The 24,022-nt window shown below is 42.0% G+C and overlaps 1 protein-coding gene across 1 annotated transcript in view; it reads left to right on the plus strand.

Annotated features, from left to right (window-relative positions):
- C11H12orf42 (chromosome 11 C12orf42 homolog) overlaps nt 1-22,764 on the plus strand; it is a 235,954-nt gene extending 213,190 nt beyond the window's left edge. The window contains exons 5-6 of the mRNA XM_057556571.1: nt 18,522-18,771; nt 22,317-22,764. Coding sequence (XP_057412554.1) covers nt 18,548-18,771; nt 22,317-22,764 — 672 coding nt within the window. The 5' untranslated portion in view covers nt 18,522-18,547. The remainder of the gene's footprint in view (nt 1-18,521; nt 18,772-22,316) is intronic.
- The last annotated feature ends 1,258 nt before the right edge of the window (nt 22,765-24,022 follow it).

Here is a 24,022-nt window from a genome sequence, read left to right on the forward strand (position 1 = left end):
CTCCCCTACTTGCAGTTCCAATAACTTGGGTGGGGCTGACCCTACTCCCAATTTCCAGGAATGAATGAGTCCGTGATCTAAATGAGTCTCATCAGAGCTTTTAGTTCTCCTGGGCACTGTGATACTGGTTTGGGGATTGGCATCTGACCCAAGGAGAGGCCATGACGCTGTATCCTTGTGATTTTGCTGAAACTGTTGAGAAAGAGAACTGCTTGCCCCCTGATGAGATTGCTAACCCATTAGGATGTCAGCCTGGAGCACAGGTGACCACTTTATCACCTTGAAAGAGGAGGCTGCCGGAGAATGGAGCCAATGCAGGAAAAGTAGTGGCAAGAGATGAATCTGAATCCTTAGGACATCATTTCTACACACCTGAATTCAGTCATTCCTGAGTCAAGATCCTCCTGGGTATTTTCTTTCAGTGCAAAGTAATAAGTTCATTTTTTTTTTTTTTTTTTGCTTAAGCCCATTTGATTTGGATTCTTGTTATGTGCAATGAATGGAGTCCCATCTGATACAGAGGTCTGTTCTCATGCCTTCTGTGGGACTGAAGTCCTAGCGTTGGAAGAGTCTTTGGAATTGATCTGCCCTCACCCAGAACAGACCACCTTTCTCAACATTCATTCAATTCTTTCAACAATGTGGCTTGCATACTCCTGGGGATGGAAAACCAGGGCTGGGAGAGGTAAGCCATTCCACTATTGCCCACCTGTATTTATTGGAAAGGTGACTTCAACACCTGGTCTTCATCTGTCCTCTAGAGTAACAGATGCTAGAGGTCCTTTCCCTTCAGCTATTTGAATATCACTGCGAATCAGGTCCCTTTCTCAATCTAACTTATTTTCTCCAGACTAAATATCATCTCTCCCTTTAATACAGGGTTTTTCTCTAAGTGTGGTCTGCAGTGTTTTCAGATAGAGTATAGGACCCTCAGTTTATCCTTCAGATCGTTTTTAGTAGCATAAGCACATCCCATGCAATATATTTGTTGTTTATCTGAAATTCAGGCTTAACTAGACATCCTAGAGTTTTATTTGCTAAATGGGACAACCTTATCCACAGAGCATCTGGATCAGAATCACCTGGTAGCTCCCCACCCCAGAGGTCCTGACACAAAAGGTGTATACTTGTTCACTGAAGCTTGAGAACCACTTCTTTAACTATTTCTCACACTCCTACTTGTCCTACTTCAGGCCTGCTCTTCTTGGATTATGTTCCACATTTTTGAAATGTTCAACAGTAAAGCAATCTTTTTTTTTTTTAAATTAATAGACTCCTCAATCCCAGCACTTTAATTTTTATTTATTTATTTATTTATTTATTTTTGGCTGTGTTGGGTCTTCGTTTCTGTGCGAGGGCTTTCTCTAGTTGCGGCAAGCGGGGGGCCACTCTTCATCGCGGTGCGCGGGCCTCTCACTGTCGCGGCCTCTCTTGTTGCGGAGCACAGGCTCCAGATGCGCAGGCTCAGTAGTTGTGGCTCACGGGCCTAGTTGCTCCGCGGCATGTGGGATCCTCCCAGACCAGGGCTTGAACCCGTGTCCCCTGCATTGGCAGGCAGATTCTCAACCACTGCGCCACCAGGGAAGCCCCAGTAAAGCAATCTTAAGCAACATCAAGGCTCTGGGATATTTTGTGAAATGTATTGAGTGCTTTTTATATGCCAGACACTGGTCTAGGCAGTGAAGAAGAATACGTAGGGCCCTGCCTTATGGGATATACATTCCAGTGGGAGAGCCAGGTAGTAAACAAGTAAACAAACAGATATGTCATTATTTCATTTCAGGCAGTGTAAATCCTGTGACGTTTTCTTCATGTCATATTTCTTCAAGTCAGGGTAGGGAAAGAGCAGTGAGATGGAGAGGTGCTATTTTAGATAAGGTGATCAAGGAAGGCCTCTCTGAGGAGGTGAGATTTGTGCAGAGTCTGAAGGAGGCAAGAGGTTGAGCCAATTCCAACATCTAGGGGAAATAACATTCTAAGCAGAGGTAAGAGCAAAGCATGGAACCTGGGTGGGAACAAGCTCGGGGAGGTCAAGAGGCTGGAATGGAGTGAAAAAGGTGGCGTGTAGTAAGGTGGTAGGTAGGTATGGAGGTAGGAAGGGGGTAGACCATGTCAGGCCTTGTGACCGTGATAAGAGGTTTTAATTTTTCTGTAAGTGCAATGGGAAGTCATTGGAAGAGTTTGAACGAGGAAGCCGCAGAATCTGACTTAATCTTTAAAAGGATCCGTCTAGTGGCTCCACGGAGAATAGACTGAAGAGCACAAGGATAGACACTGGACCCTGATGGTGAGGCTTTTGCGAAGTCTTTGTTCCTGCCTTTGACAATGTGTTCTTGTCTTGCTGATTTCCTCCCAGTCCTTTCAAGAGCACCGTAGTATAACGGTGGAAGAATATGAGCTCTGAAACCCAACGGCCTTGGCCAACGCTGCCAATTACTATCTGTGGGATATTGGCCAAGATTCTTTTTTTTTTTTTAATTAATTTATTTATTTAGTTTTGGCTTGTTGGGTCTTTGTTTCTGTGCGAGGGCTTTCTTTAGTTGTGGCAAGTGAGGGCCACTCTTCATCGCGGTGTGTGGGCCTCTCACTATCGCGGCCTCTCTTGTTGCGGAGCACAGGCTCCAGACGCGCAAGCTCAGTAGTTGTGGCTCACTGGCCTAGTTGCTCCGCAGCATGTGGGATCTTCCCAGACCAGGGCTCGAACCCGTGTCCCCTGCACTGGCAGGCAGATTCTCAACCGCTGCGCCACCAGGGAAGCCCATTGGCCAAGATTCTTAACTACCCAGGTCCTTGTTTTCTTAATTTGAAGAAAATGAGGGTAATAATTACACCTACTTCATCAGGTTGTTGAGGGAAATTAAATTAGTAAATACAAGCGAAATGCTTTGAACAGTTCCTGGCATATCGCGAGTGCCCAATAAATGTTAGATACTATTATTATTCAGCAGAGCATGCTCTTTCTTGCCTTAGGACAATATTGTCCATTTCCCCTTATTCATTAGGCTAATTTCTGCTCATCCTTCATGCTTTAAGTTGTCACAGGAAACCTCCCCTATCACCTCTGGCCCACTTTATTGGACAAAACAAGTCACAAGGCGAGCCCCGATTAATGTAGGGAAACGCTCTATCTTGTGATGGGGCAAAGTTGCATTGCAAAAGAAGGGTGGAGAATTAGGGCCATCTTTGGAAGCTACCACCACAGATGCCAAGAGAACCATTGCCAAATGCTGCTAAAACACACCCTTTGGGTCATTTAAGTACCCCAAGGACGCTGTTCCAAGACAGTTTCAGCATCATGTTGTGATCTTCGCCGGTGGTATTACAAGAACCAGCTTCCCTGCTGTCCAGAGCGCTGGCTGTTCTCTTGGCTGTATTTACTACCTTCTAAAGGAAGAGTGTTGCAAAAAGCAGCCTGGGCGGCTGAGAGTGTGGTGAGGAATGTGGGGGAGGACCTGTGCTCCAGCACACACTTTGAGCCACTTAATGATTTCTTAGTGGAGACAACCGCAGTTGGATGCCAACGCTTGGGGCCACGGGGCTTGAGGTCTGTGAACATCAGATGCTTTTAATGCCGCCCTTCTTGCTCTGCCACAGAGTATTGCTCAGAAAGGGAGTTCCCCTCTCTGCCCATGAATAAGGCCTGCCTGCCAACACCAGTTCCAGCTGTGAACATGTAATCAGCTCTTCTATGGCCCCAAAAGGGGAGTCCCAGAGGCCTAAATTTAATTTTCATGCATATTTGTCATCTCCCTCTACTTTATGCAAACACAGTTTTGTCGCCAACACAGGCGCCAACTGTTTTGTTTGGATAATTGCTCCAAGTCAACCCCAAACTACAGGGAGTTTTCTTTTTCAGAAAACACGTTTTGGTTAATTTTCCGTTAACCAAATTATATCTTCCTTCAGCACCTCCTTCAGGGTCTCAGCGACGATTTCTGTAAACATTTTCTTCCTTTGGAGCAGTTCACCACCAGTGTCAGGTTTATTATCCTGCACGCTGGGTCGGTTGGAAGGAGCAAAGAAAACAGGAGCTCTGCAGCTCCACGGATCATCTGCGGCTGCTGTTTTTCTTCCAAATAATTCTCTATTCATCTTTTCACAATTGGCTGGTCCTAGAGTGGCTGCAATAACCCGAGTAGAGGTTTGTGACCATAATAGAGATGAGGGGAGAGAGGAAAATGAACTCTCGGAAAACAAAGGTCTTATTTTTATGGAAATGAATAGAAACTCTGAAATAAGGATGAGACATATGGAAAAGCATAAGATATGAACAGAACGTTTTAAAATAGAAAGTCCTCAGAAATGCTCCATATGTCCCAGCGGTATTTAAGGTAACAGAAAACAGTTCATGGTGCAGCTGCAAACGTTCATTCCTGGGGTTCAGGACTCAGTTCACGAAACTGTACTTTCCACTTTGTCTTGAAGAAGGCTTCCTTTGTCTCACTCCTGGGGGCTAATTCTTTTAGGGTTAGGGGGAGAGTTACATTAATAAGTTATTAATTAAGATCTTCAATTTTAATTGTATTTCACTCATAATGAAGTGATAACATTACTCATAAGTCATCATCATTTCTCCTCCTTCCCTACTTAAAAGTCAATAGCTAATGAAATAGTTATGAGTCAATAGTTATGAAAACTTCATGCAGTTTTAGAGCCTGTTTAGAGCTTATGGACTCTAAATATTACAGCATAGTAATATTGCAGGGCTTGTAATTGAAACATCAACCTAAAAATGATACAGGACATTAAAATGACATCTCCTAAAAGCACAGTTGACATACACCATTAATGCTAGTCAACAACTACTATCTAAAGAGTCAACCAGAAACATTACACAACTTATAGGGGATGTTCAGATTTTTGCCATAGTGTTATAAATGACTTGGGGAAATCAGTGAACATCAAAGAAATTTTGTTATTTAGAATTCTCCATAGATAGTATGCATCTCAATATGCTTTTTGCCCTGTAGAAAATGAAGATAATATTTGATTTACCAAATATGAAACTAAGCCACATTGAATGATCACATCAAAATCTGTCATATGCCAGACTTAGCAAAGGAGAGTGCTTCTTTTTAATATCCTGAGCCAGGGTATAACTCAGATCTTTGGATACCTGCTTTGTTTTTTCTAGATTTACATCTTAAACTTGAATTCTGAAAATGAAATAGAATCAAGAGGAAAGAGAGAGAGAGAAACATATAACCCCACACAAAATTAATGAATCTGTTTTAGTATGTTCAATAGCACCTCTGTATTTCTGACAGTAAGCATCAAAAATCTCCTTACTTATTCTCCCTTTTAAGTCTGTAATCTCCATCAGGACCTTTACCGTGCTATTGTATTGACCTTCGTTTCTTCATTTTATTTTGTCTGCACAGTCCCGATAACTAATTTCATTTTTCCTGTTGCTAAACTGTATTTTTTTTTTTTGGCTGAATTGACTGGATGTTTGGCTTTGTGTAGACACAGCCTCACTGTAAGTTGGCCCCCTAATTCAATAATTCACCATGAAGACTGGTTTTCATCCTCAGTGTGTTGAACAGGCATCTAATCAACCATTAATTTCCTTTTTGTTGGATGAACATAATAACTATTTCTGTCTTTCTTTCTGATGGGAAACAGAGGCAGAGAGGCTTAGGGGCTGCCCTAAGTCAGAAAGGGAGGTTGTAGAATTCTGCTTCAGGAATCCCTATAGTATTCAGGATTGATGTGGTGAGATGAACCTAATTCTTATGAGTTTAGACATTTGTGGTGGAGAGACAAGTTTAAACTTGTAAAGAAGTGCAGTTTCAGTTAATATAATACAATAATAGTGGCTAGTTTTGACATCATGGAGATCAATCGGAATTACATTGGTCAGAAAGAGAGGCGTCTTATATATCTGAAATAAATGGAATTTGCAGTGAGTCAGGCCTCAGGGAAGTTCTGAACCAGGGAATATGAGCATCCTTAAGACCCTCCATCTTGTGCCTCTCCTTCTCTCTGCAGTGTCACCTTTATTTTCTCAGAGCGGATTCTTCAATGAAAACTAAAAACATGGCCTCCAATAACTTTCAGTTCATATGTCACAGCATCCCCTCCGGAAAGGAACTGAGATGTAGTTTCTTAGGTCCTAAGAACAAAAATCCATTGAAAGAGTCTGATTGTCCAAGCTTGGGTCAATTGCAGGAACCTGGACCCATCAATTGTGAACAGGAAGTAGGGTATCATCTTGAGCGATTTTCCCATTGTAGCTGAAGAAGGAAGAATCTAATAATCAGGAGGCTCTCATTCAAACCACTTAGAGTCATAGGACCATTGACTCCTGTGGTTGTCTAAGCAGACGGACTAAAACACAATTACTCTATATGTTTAATAAAGCATTGCCAACAGAGATTTTTCCTTTTTGGAATTTGCTTAAATACTTAAATGATTATTTTTATATGTTAATGCATTTATTTCGAAAATAGTCATTGAACACTCACAGAGTGCAACATGCTAGGCACTGGGTTGGATTCAGAAAAGTACAAATATACAGATTCTTCCCTCAAATAATTTACAAATTCTTCTGTTAAAAAATGCACACTCATCTAAGACTTTCAATTGCAATGTGGCTCGTGTCCAGTGGGAATGCAGGAAGAGCTAGAGGCTTTCAGGATTCAGGGAGAGGGTTGTGAGCGTGAGTAGCAGGAGAAGGCTTCATAAAAGGAGTGGTTCTTCCCCTGGGCCTTGAAGGCTAATACGCTGTAGACAGGTGGACAGCGTTCCAAGTGGAGGACATTCTAAGTGGAGTCAGTGTACAGAGGGGGAAGAAGGACTCAATGCCAAGACAAGTGGCTGAGTTGTCCCTGGTATGTTATGTATGCAGTTATTTTGCCTAGCAAACACCCTTTTCAAAGGTGGTTGAAAACTGACTTCCTCCTATCCCTTATCTGGTCATGGCTTGCTCTGAAATAATAGAATATGAATCGGTGAAGCTGCATGGTAGTTGCTTGGTGCCTTCTCTGTAGTACAATAAAGGCAAGTTGCTCCAGTGCTGAAGCCTTCCTTCATGTGCACAAGAATTTCTTTTCTTTAACAGAAACTTGTTATAAGTCAAGAGGTGATGAGTTCAGACCTTGATCCAGTTTTTTTTTTTTTTTAACATCCTTATTGGAGTATAATTGCTTTACAATGGTGTGTTTGTTAGTTTCTACTTTATAACAAAGTGAATCAGTTATACATATACATATGTTCCCATATCTCTTCCCTCTTGCATTATTGAAAGCTACTATTTATGTACAGAGGTTTATGGAGCACCTACAGGATGAAATTGACATATCCCACCTCTCTTCTCATGGAGTTTGAAGTAATTTAGAAGACAAGATGATTCAATAAGCAATTTCAAGTGTTGAGTGTTATGATAAAGCAAGTCCAAAAAACAGAAGGACCTAAGCAGTTCAGGGGTTTGGGAAAAAGAATGGAAGGAGTAGAAACTGGTCAGAGGCACAGGGGCTGTGGGAAATATGCCAGATAGAAAGAAACTGTCTAAATGTCAAGAGAGAGTTTGAGAGTATGAGGTATCCAAGGAAGTAAACAGCGTTCTCTCTCTACTTTCTCGTTCCCTCTTTTATTCCCTTCCCAACCCCCTCCAGGACTACGACAGTAAGGTCAGAGTGAGGGAGCTGAGATACATGCTCATTCACTAATCATTCCATTGATTGTATTCTTTCTGATCTCTTAAATAAAAATAAATGTCAACTTTTACTTTAAAATGCTGTTGAATAACAAGACCCCCATATTTCTAATACTGAACACAGAACTGCTTCTGATCAAGATCATCAAGTAAGAAAGCTTGCTACCTGCTCTTAGGTTTAGTATTAAATGCATGTGCTACCATCTAGCTTCATTCAATTCTGCCATCATACTTTACTTTATGTAGCCTTTAGCCAAGATACAGCCAAGAACCCAGGCCTTTGGGTTCTTTTACACCAATTGTATTAAACCTTATTGATAGAATTTTCATGAACTTGTTGGTCTTTACCATTAAGAAGACCATTCAAGACTCTGAGCTGTTAAAATATGATTTCTCTTTTCAGTGTGGAAAGTTACGCCTATTAGGAGGAGATGCCATTTGGCCTAATGATTACATGTTATTAAATTAATATTTTAATTGGGTTGCCTGGTTATTCTCACCCACCGTGGCCTCGAGGTATATTCCTTAAACATGATCTCTAGCCATAATGTCTGCTCCTGCTTCAAAGAAGTGAAAGGATATTTGTTAAAAGAGGAGATCATCACTCAAGATCATTGCCTCGTTGGTGTCAGCTGTCGGGCTAATACATTTATTTGGACAACAGTAGGTTCTGACAGAACTTATAAAGTTCTCTTTCTCGGTTGTGAAATATGATGGATGTTCCATACCAGTGACCTTTACACAAGGCCACATGTTAATATTCAGGACCTCCCTTTTGTTGGCCTCAAACAATGGCTGTCATTAAGAAAGCTTGGTTTGCCAATATGCCCTCTGTTAGGATGCTGGACCACTCCTGATTGGTCACTAGGAAATATCATGTGCCTTTGATGGAAATGACATGGAAGATGTATGGTTGAAGTGCTGTGCTTAGCACCACTGCTGTGCAGGGGAGAAAACCACTATGACCCAAATAGCCCTGCACTCAAACAATGTCGCACCAACCAAAGACAACATATCGGGAAGAAAAATGCTTGTAAACTGCATGTGTTAGAAGATGTATTGGCCAGACGGCCATAGGGCAATCTTTGAACTATTGAAATCTTTAGAAATATTGTTTGGTTCTGAAACAATACTTACAAACCTAATTAATCAAGCATAGATGGTTTATTTTCAGGCTTTCCACAGTGTGTTGCTTTAAGGCAAGAATAGGGTCCGTTGGGTTCTTTTTGCTGTTTCACAGAGGCATGCAAAAACTCAGCATGGGCATTCATGTTCATACAAGTTGAAGCTCTAAATTTCAAAATAATATCTACACAGATCTCTGGTGATCCCTTCAACAAAGGCCGGGGTTGGGGGTAGCCTGGATTCCTTTTTCAATTGTTTCCGATTCTGTGTGTGACATTTTTTTCCACCCTTCTCCTAAATTTTATTCATCAGCATCATTTAAGAAAGATCATCATTCCTGTTGCATTCTCTAGCTTGAGGGGAAAACACTTTTGATTTTTTTCTTATAGAATAAATATAATGAAGTGTTGCTTTCCTGAATATGTGCACTTGAATGATGTGATTTAAAATGTTCTCCAGTCTTAGTATCACATTTTAAAAGGGTGACTGAGAAACTACACATCCTCAAGGCAGAAAGGATGAGCAACTTGAAAACCATTTCGTGTAAGAAGGCTAAGTAAGGGGCCATCTGGAGTGATACTACAGGCAGGTAGTGGAAGCCCTTTGTGTCTCAAGCAAGCTGTGGTTGAAATAAGCTCATCATTCAGATGAAAGAATTGTCCAAGTACTTGGTTGCATGCAAAACAGTGCCTGGCCAGAGTTTTAGCAAGACATGAAATATTGCACTGGGTCATGGCAGTTGAATTGCGTGAGTACAGTCCCCGAGGGTCAACTCCTGGTTATTTATTTAGAGGCAGATTATGGACTTTGTGGATTATCTAAGTGTTCCCCACTGTGTCCTCCAGGGCTGTGCCACTATTTACCAGCTGGTTAGAATATGAAGGGCAGAAGAAAGGAAAGGGGTGGAAACTCAGCCCATATTCACATAGCTTGTAAGCAATTCAGATTAAAGATGTGCTGGGAGGAGGGATGTTAAGCTCATTATTTATTGGGAAGACGAAAAAATTAAAACCACAATGGAGTACTGTTTTATACCCACCAGAATGGCAAAAATTGAAAAACTCAGTCAAGTAATAGTAAGTGTTGGCAAGGATGTGGAATAACAGGAAGCCTTATACACTGCTGGTGGGAGAGTCAGTTGGTAAAAACACTCTGGAAGACAATGGATATTGTATAATATTGAAGACATGGATACCCTAGGACTTGGCTATTCCACTCCTAGACAAACTAGAGTACATGCAACAGAGGATGTGTACAAGAATGTTCATAGCACCTTGTTTGTAATATTAAAAAACAAAACAAAAATGGATTTCATGCATACTCCCATCAATAAGAGAATGGGTGAATAATTTGTAGATATTTATGTAATGAACTTAGGTTGGTCTTTGGCTATTTGTTTCCTTTAAACAATGTGTATATGTCATCTATACTCTTATAAGCATCGTATTAAGTTGTAACGTGAAATTGCCTACATTTGACAGTTTTTGTCCTACAAAACAGCAATTTCATACGGTAACATTAATGCTTCCAAAAATAAATAAGGTAATTAAATAAAAAATGTTTTGTGCAATTAAAAAAAATAAACCTCAGAGACTCACAGGATTATTAGGGCTGGGGAATATTTTAGAGATCATTTAAATTCTTCCACAGATGAAGAAATCAAGGCCTTCAGACATTCATTCAGTGAATCCACCAGAAACCAAATACAGTGGCTCTCAAATTATAGCTCATATTTACAACAATTCACAGTCTAGTCCGGAAATTTAAAAACAAAACATTTCAATACACATCCATGTCCCTGGGCTGGAGACTTTCTGTGATTCAAATGCAACTGAGTAAGGCGGATGGTGTCCTGGGGAAGAGGTGGTGTCATGGAAGGAGAGTGAAGTGCATCTGAACGCACTTGGGTTACCTTCTGGTGCCTGGTGAGACACCAACTCCATGTGTCCTTTTACTAGAAGAAGGGAGGTGGTTGAGTGATGTTGGAAGAAGGAACATCCCTCCCCCAGAGGCAGGGAAGTCACCCTCATACTTAGCAGAGTACCTGAGCTGGGACAAGTTCCTGCCCCTCTTGTGGCCACTTCATTCTCCCACATCCATGGCAGATATCAGTCATTTCCCCATGAACTGAGACACAGCCCTGGAACTCTTAAAAATTGATGTCCCAACGGGTACTGGTGTTCAAGAAGAAAGCTGTTTGCCATCCTTAGTAGGAGACAAGACATTAGAGCTGGAATGACTGATTATGGTGAACTGAGCAACGTGGACTAATCCCTGAGGAAAGAGAAGTGGTTATCCCCAGGCAAGTCTGCAGAAAGGGAGGAGGGAGGGTGATGAGGTGGACATGGAGAAGGGTAAGCTATAATGCTGAAGAGCAATCCTCTTGAATTCTTCTTCTTCTTAAACTTATTAGACACTTATTAAAAAGTGTTCCCTGCTGGTTTCTCAGCCCCCCAGGTTCTTTCAAGATTTTCTTTTTGTGTTTGGTTTTCTGTAATTTTAATATGCTATGCCTATATGTAGTAGGTCTTTTGTTTTTGTTTTTGTTTTGTTTGTTTTTGCATTTATCTTGCTGAATGCTCTCTGAGCTGCCTGAATTTGTGGTTTGGAAAGTTCTCAGCCATTGTTACTTCAAACATTTCTTCTGCGCATTTTCTCTTTTTTCTTCTACTGGTATTCCAATTATGATGCGTATGTTACATCTTATAAAATTGTCCCAGAGTTCTTGTATGTTTTGTTCTTTTTTTCGCCATTTCTTTCTCTCTTTGCATTTCAGTTTAGGAGTTTTTATCGACCTGTCTTCATGCTTGCTGATTCTTTCCTTGGCCATGTTCAGTTTACTGATGAGCCCATCAAGGACATTCTTCATTTCTGTTACAGCGTTTTGTATTTCTAGCATTTTTGGATTGTATTTTACTTTAGTAAAAATTGTATATATTTGAAGTGTACAACGTGATGACTTGATACACATATACATAGTGAAATGATTCCTATAGTCAAACTGATTAACCTGTTATCTCCTCATGTAGTTTTTAACCATTTTTTGTGTGATGAGAGAACCTGAAATCTACTCTCTAGCAAATTTCCAGTGTTCAGTACAGTATTATTTACTGCAGTCTTCATGCTGGAAATTAGATCTCTAGATTTATTCGTCTTCCATAACTGCAACTTTGTACCCTTTGACTTAACACCTTCCCATTTCCCCCACCTCCCTGTCCCTGGTCACTCTTGTTCTACTCTCTGCTCCTATGTATTCAGCTTTTTTAGATTCCACATATAAGTGAAATTGTGGAGCATTTCTCTTTGATTCTTAGAGTTTCCATCTCTCTGCTTACCTTACTCAACTGTTCTTTCATGTTGTCTACTTTCTCCATTAGCGCCCTTAGCATATTAATCACAGTATTTGAAATTCCTTCTCTGATAATTCTGATGTCTGTGCCGTAGCTGAGTTCTTAAGCTTGCTTTGTCTCTTCAGATTGGGGTTTTTTTTTTTTTCTTGCCGTTTGACATGCCTCATAACTTTTTGTTGAAAGCCAAGCATGATACATCAGGTAGTAGGAACTGAAGTAAACAGATCTTTGCTGTGGGTTTTTGTGTCGACCTGACTCGGTACCGGGATGTGTTTAATGTTTGTTGTAGCTGTAAGTACGAGAGGCTTCAGGTTTCTCCAGTGTTCGCACTTTTGTCCCCTTTCCAGACTTTGGGCTTCCCTGACTACTCCTCCTGAGAGAGAGTCTGTATCTTGCAGCTCTCTCAGCTGGAATCCACTGTTATTATACTGGACACCTGTTGGTGTGCTGATAAGGTGTGGGGGAGGGGAAACATTCTTTAATCTTATGATTAATCTCAGTCTTTTAGTGGGTCTGTGTCTCTGGCTGTGACCTTAACAAGTGTTTTTTAACTTTTTTTTTTTTTTTTTTTTTTTACTGCTCCTTAGGTGAGACGAGAAGGCTAAAGGAACTGGAGTGGGAAAAATGCCCTTCCCTCAGCTGGGATAAGGATCTGATATGCTTTTGTTATGGAGGATGCTTTGGGCATATTTTACTATGATTGTTTTTCCCATGCCTGTATCAGAGCTTTGAAGGGGTCTTTTTCAGACTTTCACCTTGAGAAACTAGTGGAGTTCTTATAGACAAAATCCACTGAAGTGCAGGGACCACCTAAACCTGCTGTCCTCAGGAGTTTCTAACTCTCAAGCTAGTCTACACCCAGCCTCCAGCAATTCATCAAAATGATCATTTGAATGTTCCTACCAGTGTAGGAACCAGTGTATTGTTCCAAAGGGAAACATATCTTGGTTTGACTCTTTGGATTCACCTGTCTCTCCAGATTTTGGGGTGGCCTTTTGCCCTGCAAACTCAGTTCTCTGATGGGTCCAGGAAAAGTTGTTGTTTTTCACTTTGTTACACTCTCTCTTGTTGGAAGGATAGGACTGTCAGTTTCCAAGCTGTTTCCATGTTGGCGCTAAAACTGGAAGTCCATTACATGTATTTCTGCCAACACCTTCCCCCAAAATGGGGATTATCATTATCTATCCATTTTACAGACGAAGAAAATCAAGCCCAGGCAGTCTGTGTCTCGACCACTATACAGAACTCCCAGGTACATCCAAGTTGCCATCGCTGTTCACTTAGCTGACTGCTAACTGCCTTCTAACTGGCTTCTGCTCTCATCCTCTTCTGCCCAGTCTTCCTTAGAGAACTTTTTCAAGGGTAAGTCCTGCTGTCGCGACTCATCTATGGGAAAATTTTAGTAGCTTTCCATCATACATTGTGCAACTTCTAGACCTCACCTGTCCCTTCTTTTTTGCTCACTTCCATTTAGCCATTGGGTGTAACAATCTTAGGAATATATCTCAGTCCTTGTGGGGCTGGAATGCTACTCCCCCCTCCTGCATGACTGACCTTTTCAACCTTCGGGTCAGTCTCAAATTAAATATTACCTTCCTAGGTCTCCACCCATGTTTCTTTGTCTCGGTCCCTTGTTTTTCCCTTGATATCACTCACTACAATTTGTAATCACTTAGTTGTGACTTGCTGTTGTCATCTTCTCCAGTTGATTGTAAGCTCTATGAGGGCAGGGACCACATTTGCCCTATTCTGTTGTATCCCCAGGGCCAAATACAGAGCAAGGCACATACTAGGCATTTGATAAATATGTTTTTGAACGAAGGAATGAATAAAATGAGGCAAACTCTGGATGGATGGAAAAGATATTATTTTCCACTTGAGTCCTTATTGCCAAAAGAGGCCATTCAGGAGCTATAGAGGGAGAGAGAACAATAACAACAGCTAAGGCTAACTGAGTGCTTCCTGCGTGTCACATACTGCTCTAAACTCTTGTTTATTAACAACTCATTTAATCTGCACCTCAGCCCTGGGTGGTAGTGGCAATCATTATTGCCATTTTGTGAATGGGGAAATTGAGGCACAGAGCACTTAAGTAGCTTGACTTAGGTAACACAGCCAGGAAGAGGTGAACCAGATTTGGTCCAAGAAGTCTGGGCTCAGGGCTTGATGCTTTCCAGACCCCCTCCCATGGACTCGGCCCCATTAGCTGAAAAACTCTCACTCCCCCACTAGGAGAAGTGGTGAGGCTGAGGTGGCAGACCCCAACTCTACTATGTGATCTAAGAATCCTTTAAAAGTGTGTCATTGGAGTTTTCAGTATTCATTGAAGACCTATTTAAAGTTTAAGTTTGATTTTAGATATGCAGGAGATAATATTAATTAGCTTTAGCCTCTATTTATGCCTACAGTTAAGGGCAAGATGAGCTCTGGGGAATTAATTGTCTCTGGGTTTCATTTCTGCTTCTAGGACAGGTGCCTCTAGTTTTTTTGTGACATGAACATGCTGGAGATAGAAGCCCAAGGGAGCAGAAGAGAGAGGGCGGGGATACGAACACACAGAAGTTATATATTGAGGGAGCGCTGCCAGGAGCAGGTGTGATGGGGTGCACCATCCTGCCCCCTGGTAGCCCAGAGGGGCTGAATACGCAGGGGTTACCGTATTTGTCTTTTCCTAATGAATAGAAAATGAAGAAATCTGCATCTGCCATGATTTACCATGAGCTATTTTGCAGCTCAAGAGAAAGATACATTGTTTTTGTGAACTACATTCAGCTCTGGGGGTCATCTTATTATGCCTTGAACTCTCCTGTCTGCCACAATATTATTTCGAAAGAAATTAGCAACAGATGGAAGACCTGTGCTGCAAAATAAGAGGCAGAGTCGTCTACACATTGAAAGAACCTGCAAAACTTGAACGTCAGGAAGAATTTCTTAAGACGAGAAACACCCAAAAACAGGTAGTTGAGAAAAGTTGGCCTGTTGCCTCAGTAAGTGAGCACTGGGAGAGGTTGTCTGGAGGAGGGGTTAGAATGTGGGCTTTCCTGGGAGCTGATTTCAGTCGCTGGGCCTGAGGCAGAGTACTCAGGCTAAGGTGCCCTGTCTTCTTCTGCACAGTAGAAGTCATGCTGGAAGCACTGATGGCGGGCTAAGGCAAGGCCAGGAGGGTGGTCAGCGCCCCCTACTTGCTAAGCTGTCGTTGTGGACATTTGCATCCCTCCCTTCACCAAGCCCAGTTCGTGGTAATCACACGTTTCTTCTGGCACCGCCGGCATTGACTGGGCAGTAGAAAAACCAGACTCCTTCGAAATCTAAGACCTGAGTCCCAACCCCAGCTTCTCTGGTGCTTGACTCGTGGTGTGGACACATGCTTACTCTCTGACCTCAGGTCCCTCCTGAGTGAATAAGCTGAGGGGTCGTGGTCTGGCTCAAGCGGGTTTACTGGTGTGAAAGCAAATAAAATAAGGAATAGACCAGTTGTAAAGTGGCAGATATTGCTGGTATCTGAAATGAAGACTGTTCACGGAGAGAGAATGCTTGGAGGAGAAAGACATACCTGAGGTCGTGGCTCTAGATTGTTCATGAGTGTTTGGACTACATACAATTTCTAACAGTACCTGACATCTCTGATGAGTGAGTTAGACCAGTGTCTCCCTAATTACACATCGTAATACCCGAGGGGCTTACAAACTACAGAGACTGGGGCCCGGGAACCACGTGCCTATATTTTTTCAAAGCCTGCCAGACATTGGTGAATGCGCAGCCAAGACTGGGAAACACTGAAGTAGACTCAAGAGCCCGGTAATGTAACAAAGAACACTGAACTTTCAATCATGAGCAATGGATTTGGGCTCAAGTTCTGCCACTGTCTTGGTGGGGAGATTTGAAAATTTGAAAAAAAAAAAAAAGGCTGAAAGCCATTGGAGATTGGAAACGGCCCTTGCATTTCTAACAACAGTCTCTGTTTGATGCCCAAACTACTGGTTGTTCTATTCAATTCAGGCAACCTGGCAGCTGTATCATAGAGGAAACCTGAAATTCATGCAGGGGTCTGTGAAACTGGGAGGTTCTTGGGTTGCTGTGCTGAATTCCATTTTGCCAAAAATCAGCTGGTCGATTTAGCCTCAAGATGATGGGTTCTGTTGTTCTGAGTAAGATTTTGTCATTGTTGCAGTACCTAGTATATGGTAGGAGCTTAATGAATATGGGTTGAATAACTAAATAAACAAACATAGTCACCAGCTGTCTCAACATCATATAAGGTGACCTTGATAATTATTACCTATATAAAGTATTACCTTTCTTTCTATCTATCCATTTAAATGTGCCTTTTATATGGCAATTACAAAGTTACTTATTTGCCTTTCTGATAAGCAATGAAATCTCTGATGCAGAGGTAGTGAGATTCAGGACCTTGGAAGTATTTAAACAGAGATGGATGAAGAAGGTGGTGAGGGTCAGCCTCAGATGACCTTTAAGGTCTCTTTCAACCCATAACTTGTGGAATGTGAAGGTGTGTAAAGTGGCTTCAGCCCTTCCATCCTGTTCTTGATATCTGAACAACAGAATGAAGGCAGGTCAAATGCCATTGGTTCTAAGGTTGTAGATTTTCCTTTGGGATCAAGAGTCCCAGAGCTACTGTTTTGAAAGATTCTAGGAGTTTCTCTGCATTTGGGAAAGACTGATACATTTGTCTGCCATTTCACATTCTGGGATTTATGATGAAAAGGGGCAGGCAGTTAAGATTAAAATGAAAATCTCAGTCTTCCTAAAGTGCAGGAGGAAGACGAGACTTCTAGAACTCTGTAACCTGCTTATGCACAGAACTAGCAAATACATCCCCATGACTCCAAGCAGAATACTTAGAAAATCATCTTCTGAGATGAAGATGGCATGAAAGGAGGTAAATGATAGTGTAACTTTTATAGGGCTGGCCATAGGCCAGAGATGCAAACTGGTGGCCCATGGTGATTCAGAGAACAGATGTGTTTTGTGGCATCCATACCATATATTTTTTTAAATCGAGTGAGTTACCAACATTGAAAAATTAGAAGTTTTTACATATATTGAAAAAACATATGTCTGCTTCTCCTGAAAATCCAGAAAAATCTGTCTTCATGGGGCCCACATCCCCTCAGGGCAATAAAAGAACTGAGGAGTGGCTGGCCCCTTCTGATGGCTGCTCCTTCTTGGCCTCTTCTCTCATTTCTATTATCTGTGGGGTCCCTGGAGGCGTTTCTTTCGATTTCCCCTTCTGCAGGCAAAGCTGCGACTTAGGAGTAGTGCGTCCTGTTACCTAACATGGCCAGCATCTTTGCCACTTGACTGAACCTTGAGCACAGGGAATATGAGTCTTGCTAAGAGTTGGTGCGTCCTGGCACGGTTTCTGCCGCATAGTAGAACTCATAGTAGAAATCCACTTCGTTCCTCCCCCCGTTCCACACCTCCCCACCTCCTGGTTTTTCTTCATTTCTATCCCCCAAGTCTGAACAATTTTTTTTTTAGTGAAAAAGGCTACTGTTAATAATTATTCTGGGATAACATGTGTGAGTTTGAACCATTGTGGGTATATTAGTTTCCGAGGACTGTCATAACAAAGAACCCCAAACTGGATGTTTAAAACAAAATTATTATCTCACAGTTCTGGAGGCAGAAGTTGGAAATCCAAGTATCAGCAGGATACCAAGTTATCAGCCAAGTATCAGCAGGCTTGGCACCTTCTGGAGGTTCTAAGGGAGAGTTCATGCCTTTCTCTTAGCTTCTGGCGGGTGCTGCAGTCCGTGAGGTACCTTGGTTTGTAGATACATCACTCCACTCTCTGCCTCTGTCATCACATGGTGTTCTTCCTGTGTGTCTGTGTCTGTTTTTTCTTCTTATAAGGACACTAGTCATATTGGACTAAGGCCTTACCCTAACAACCTCATCCTGACTTGACTGCAGTTACAAAGACCCTATTAGCAAATAAGGTCACATTCACAGCTACGGAAGGTTAGGACTTCAACATATCTTCTTGGGGGACACAACTCAACCCATAAGCTTCAAACTAGCTTTCTGACCTGAAAAGATGGAGATAATAATTCTATTTGTTAGATGAGGTTCCTGTGAGGACTAAATGACCAACGTGTCTGGGCCCTCACACAGCGCCTGCAGTATAGCTTGAACTCAACAAAAGCATTTCCAGCCTTTTACCTCCCCTTCCACACCTTTTCCCTCCTCTTCTTCTCCTACTTGGGCAACCGGGTCCTTGGCTTCTCTGTCATTTTGTTTGCTCAGGATAGAAACATGAAACAAACAGAAAATCCATCCATTGCCTGATGTTATCCTTCCTGCCATTAATTCCGTAGGTGATATTTAAATGCCTTCCTTCAAAATAATGTGTTTACCTTTTACAGTATTTCCAGAAAGGATTCAGACTCCAATGGCATATAGAAGACTGCTCTGTGCTTGCCAGTACAGCATCCCCAGGCCTCCTGCTGTAAGTATAGCTTCTTTCGACAAAGAAAGCCACGGAGAAGCAAGTCCCTCTCCAACACTGTCCAGTGAATGGGAAGGGACCCCACTGATCTTCACGGTCAGACAAGAAATGAATATGGGAGCCAGAGAAGCACCCGGACAGGCCTGGGGCAGTTCATTTCTGGAACAGTGAATGACAAAAATGCCTATTCAGGTCCACTCAGTAAATCCCATGCACCTGGAGGCCACAGGCACACATATCAACAGGCACGTGAGATTTCAGAACCAGCCCCCTTGTAATTCCAAGGGAGATTCTGTCCCATCTGGTGAGTATCACTTTGTGGTTCCTAACTCTTTCTTCCTCTTTTCAATTGGCCACATTTTGTTTTTAACTTCAATAGAAAGAGCAAAATTATTTGACTCAACGGTAAGTCCTATTCTAGAACGTTCTATAAGAACTGTAGTTGTCAGTCTTTAATGGAAGTCTGCTTGTTGCTTTGTATTATATTGGAGGAGAGCACAGGTGTGAGCTGATGACAAGAGTTTAATGATTCAGGTATTGCACCTGATAATAATGACAAGTATTATCATCAGCATCCCAACCCCCATTTATGAAGCTCTCAGATACTGTGCTGAGCATTTTACATTATTTTATGAAATCCTCATATAACCCTCTTAGGCAGATAATGTTATTATCCCCATTTTACAAATGAGGAAGGTGTGAATTCATAGCACAGAATAATGTGTATAAAAATGAAGTATCTCAAAACTGCATAACAGGAGGAATGATTTAAAGGTAAGAAGATGGACCAGAAGGAATGAGCTTTGACATCAGGGGAACCTGAGCCCAGAACCAGAAATACTTGGGCTCAAATTTCTGCTTTCTACTGTTTCATTCAGTTCTGTCACCATGATCAAGTCCCATAAATGTTCTTTGCGCCAGGTATTTTCTGTATACTGACAATTACTACCTTGAAGAGATGTTGTTGATATAAAATTCCCTGAACACAGCAGGGCTGACTAAATGGCAGCTGTGATGATGGTGGTGGTGTTTATGGTGCTGATATTCTGACTGCAGGAGAGGAAATGTCAGGAGACAATGCATACCTCCAAATATTCTAGGAAGTGTCGTGTAGAAGAAGAATTAGATTGATTTTATGCAGCTTTTTTTTTTTTTTTTTAGGTAACTTTTTGGGTAGATTTTATAGCACATATTTATACAGTTTGTTGGAATTGACCAATAGAAGAAAGAGAAATTTTGACACAGTCCAAAGGAGAACCTTCTTTGAACTAGAGGATAATGTCCTGCCTGGGCTATAAATGGTAAAGTCGAGGCTGGGAGACTTTCTACCAAAGATGCTGAGTAAGAGATTCTTCTTTTCTGGGAGGATGGGCTTGATGATGGCATGTTGAGGATGCTGGCAGGTTAACACATTTTGAGTCTTATGTATAAGGCAATGTGCTAAAATCTGAACATACATCTTCAATTATGGTCCACACGGCTACCTTCTGAGACAAGAACTGTTATCTTCCCATGGTTTAGATGAGGAATTGGAAGCCCACAGAGATTCTGTAACTTTAAGGATGGAGCCGGGATTCAAGCCTCCATTCTGACTCCAGGTCAGAGCATTCCTATATTAAGATTCCAAATATGACAATAATAGCTCATGGGTACTGAGCACTTACTATGTACTAGATGCTTTACATTTTATTATGTTCTTCCCTCAGATACTTGCTTAGTTTGCTTTTACACTTCCTTCAGGTCTTTACTGAAATGTCACCTACATGGGTGGGCTTTCCTAACCTTTCTCACTTTATTTTCCTCCTTAAGATTTATTACCAGCTGACACTTACACGTTTCTTTGTTTGCTTATCTATTAGTCTGCTTTCTCTTCCACTCCCTCTCTTCCTAACTCGAATGCATGCTCCATAAGTGCAGGGATATTGCAGCTTTATTCCTTCCTGTATTCCCAATGTCTAGAATACTGCCAGACACATAACAGGCACTCAGATATTAATGAATGAAAAAAACGAATGGACAAATTTAATCCCACTAGCAACCCTGTGAAGTAGGTAATACAATCCTCATGTTTCAGGTAAGGGCAAAGAGGCTTAGGCCAGGTGATATGCTGGGATATAAATCTATGATGGTCTGCCCCCAAAGCCTGTTTATTCCCTTACACCAAAGTGTCCCTCTAAGACAGTTTGTTACAAAATGCATCATTACTGAATTACATTCAGGGAAGGAATTCCTATTCTTTGTCTCAAGACAGAGGACAGCATATTCTGTCTAGGTTGTATTCTGTTTCTCCAAATTCCAGAGTCACATCTATGATCTTAGGTGGAATCGTCTTGCAATGAATGGGTCGTATGCCAGGGCTGTAAAATCCAAATCACCAAACAGTTATTAAGCATCTAGTTTTCACAAAGCAATGTGTTTGGCTCTCTGAAAGCTTTTATTTACCTGGCCATATTGAAATGCCATTCTACCTCTATTTCCAGGAAATAATTCTCACGTTGGAGAAATCAGGCTCACTAAAAATTTTTCACAGTTTGACTTGGTTATGATAAGTGTGTAGTGGGAGCTGCCCAGTACATACCAAACATAGAACAGTGTGTGATGAACTAAATTGAACCTAGTGTTATACCATTTGACACCCACCGTTTGGGAGGCAATGTATATTTGAAATCTACATATTTTTTGAGTTTGCCAATGATGCCTTGGGTTGCTCCAAATATTTTAGACATCTGCATGCTATTCAAAGCCCTTTAAAAGTTTACAGAAAGTGATTTAAATCATCTAAGTTATCTTAATACACTACTGAAGAATTAGACTTTAATTTGCATAGGTCAGTGGGCAGGATTTCTTACGTAAAAATGATTTTTTGGGGGGGGCCACACGGCGCGGGGCATGCAGGATCTTAATTCCTTGACCAAGGATCGAACCCGTGTCCCCTGCAGTGGAAGTGCAGAGTCTTAACCACTGGATTGCCAGGGAAGTACCCCCAAAACAATTTTATACATATGATATATATGAAGATTTTATTATATATATAAATACATACTTATATATAAATGCATGTGGAATATATATATATCTTTTGTATACATATCTTTTACATGAAACAATGATTTCATGATCGGGCAAAGAAAGAAAAAAAATCAAATCTATTATTAGAGTGTATGTATGTGTTGTGTAGAGCCAACATCAGGTTAAAACACTGATTGTTTTAATTTTCACCCAGTTTGACATTTCTAATAAAACTCATGAAATAATTGCCTCTTGGATTTTTAAATTGTCAGTAGTATGTCTAAATGGGCCGCGGATCTGTTTGTTTTTCCGTGATATCTGAATAATTTCCATTCACAAATTTTCCCCAAATTTCAAATTTGAGGCTTTATTTTAGTCACCCATTCTTCTGTTTCCCTCTCTTTAGAAGTTTTGAACTGTTTGTCTTGAAATTAAAAGTTTTATGAGGATTCTGTAAAAGTTATTTTGGGGGGAGGAGGTGCTTTCAAACAATAGGAAAAGAATCGATAGCATTTTATTTTCTTAAAGAAATACGGGAAGCACGTGAGGATAATGTCAGGGGATTTAAAATGTTTTCTCAGCACGTTACAAACATCGATTTCTCAAACATGCAGTTATCAGGAGATTTTTATTTTTTACGTCCCAGCGGGGCAGGTAAATTCCACACACTTGAGCACCACCCTGGCTTTTCGTTGCCTTCCAGGGCTTACTCTGAGGCCGTACAGTGCCGTCGCCTCAACGGGAGAAGCCAGGCCCCCTTTGCCTCGTCCAGGGTCTCCTGGAGTTTGTCAGAACTTGAGCTGGAAGAGAGGATGGCAGCCGCAGTAGGCGCACTGGCAAACCCAGATTCCCGAAGCTGGCTCCTGGGCGCGCCCGGGAATTCAGTGGGAAGGGGCACAGTTGCCATGGCACCAAAGATGCTCCCCAAGCATCTTCATCCCCCCGAGAACAGGGGGCCCGGGGCAGACGCCTCTCTCCCCGGCAGTCTGGCAGCAGCGCCCCTTCCTGTGTTTGCCGGTGCTCCCACCCATCTCCCCTCCAAGAGGTTAATCAAGGTTTGCTCCTCTCCCCACTCCCGCCTACCCCCGCGTTTCCATACGGTTTGTTCACAGGCCCCTCCTAGGCCGGGGGTGAATGCTCACTTATGCTGACCGCTGCGAGGGAATTGTTCGGTGAGTGCTGCCCATCTTCAAATCAATGCCTGCCCTGGACAACAGAAAGGGCCTCAGATGTACTGGTTTCCACAGAACCATTGTTAGGCTTCACAGAAGCAGTTTTGAACCTAATAAATAATGTCAAAAGTCTCTATCGCAGCCAAAAATGTTCCTTTTGAAGGATTTCTAATAGTATTTTTGTTCTGCGGTGTCTCCCAGTGTCACAAAGAATTTGTGCCTCACAATGGGGATGGGGTACATCGCGTGCCACTTTGCAATGTGCCGCCGTCAGGGATGGCCAGGACCCCGCTTTGTTTTGCTCTCGCAGGTAAACGGTTTCACTTGCCAACCTGGGCTTTAGTTTAAGGATGTTTTCTAAGGGCCTTTTGAATCTCTAAACAGAGGTTTTGAAAACATAATTGAGTGCCTGTAATTTAATAGTTAACATGAAATTTGATTACTCCCAATGTGCCTAGGGGAATTTTCTTCAGGCTGTATTAAGGTTTTTATGGCAGAAACCTGAAGCTGGATCCTCTTTGGAGGCCCTGAAACACATGGAACTAAGTTTAATGCAAAAGAGATGCTTAGGGAATGTTGTATCAAACTGGTGGTTTTAGGCAGTATTTTTGATTTTGGTTAACGTCAGTTAAACATGGCAGCTTTTCGCTGTGAGGCGATGCAGAGACTGATTTATCAAATGATTTTATGGGTTTAGTTATTTTTTTCTTTAATTTATTTATTTATTTATTTATGGCTGTGTTGTGTCTTCGTTTCTGTGCGAGGGCTTCCTCTAGTTGCGGCGAGCGGGGGCCACTCTTCATCGCGGTGCGCGGGCCTCTCACTATCGCGGCCTCTCTTGTTGCAGAGCACAGGCTCCAGACGCGCAGGCTCAGTAGTTGTGGCTCACTGGCCCAGTTGCTCCGCGGCATGTGGGATCTTCCCAGACCAGGGCTCGAACCCGTGTCCCCTGCATTGGCAGGCAGATTCTCAACCACTGCGCCACCAGGGAAGCCCTATTTTTTCTTTTTTTTATAAATTTATTTATTTATTTATTTATTTATATTTGGCTGTGTTGGGTCTTCGTTTCTGTGCGAGGGCTTTCTCCAGTTGCGGCGAGCGGGGGCCACTCTTCATCGCGGTGCGCGGGCCTCTCACTGTCGCGGCCTCTCCCGTTGCAGAGCACAAGCTCCAGACGCGCAAGCTCAGTAGTTGTGGCTCACGGGCTTAGTTGCTCCGCGGCATGTGGGATCTTCCC

The sequence above is a fragment of the Balaenoptera acutorostrata genome, chromosome 11 (genome assembly GCF_949987535.1).
Source record: "Balaenoptera acutorostrata chromosome 11, mBalAcu1.1, whole genome shotgun sequence".
NCBI classification, from domain to species: domain Eukaryota; kingdom Metazoa; phylum Chordata; class Mammalia; order Artiodactyla; family Balaenopteridae; genus Balaenoptera; species Balaenoptera acutorostrata.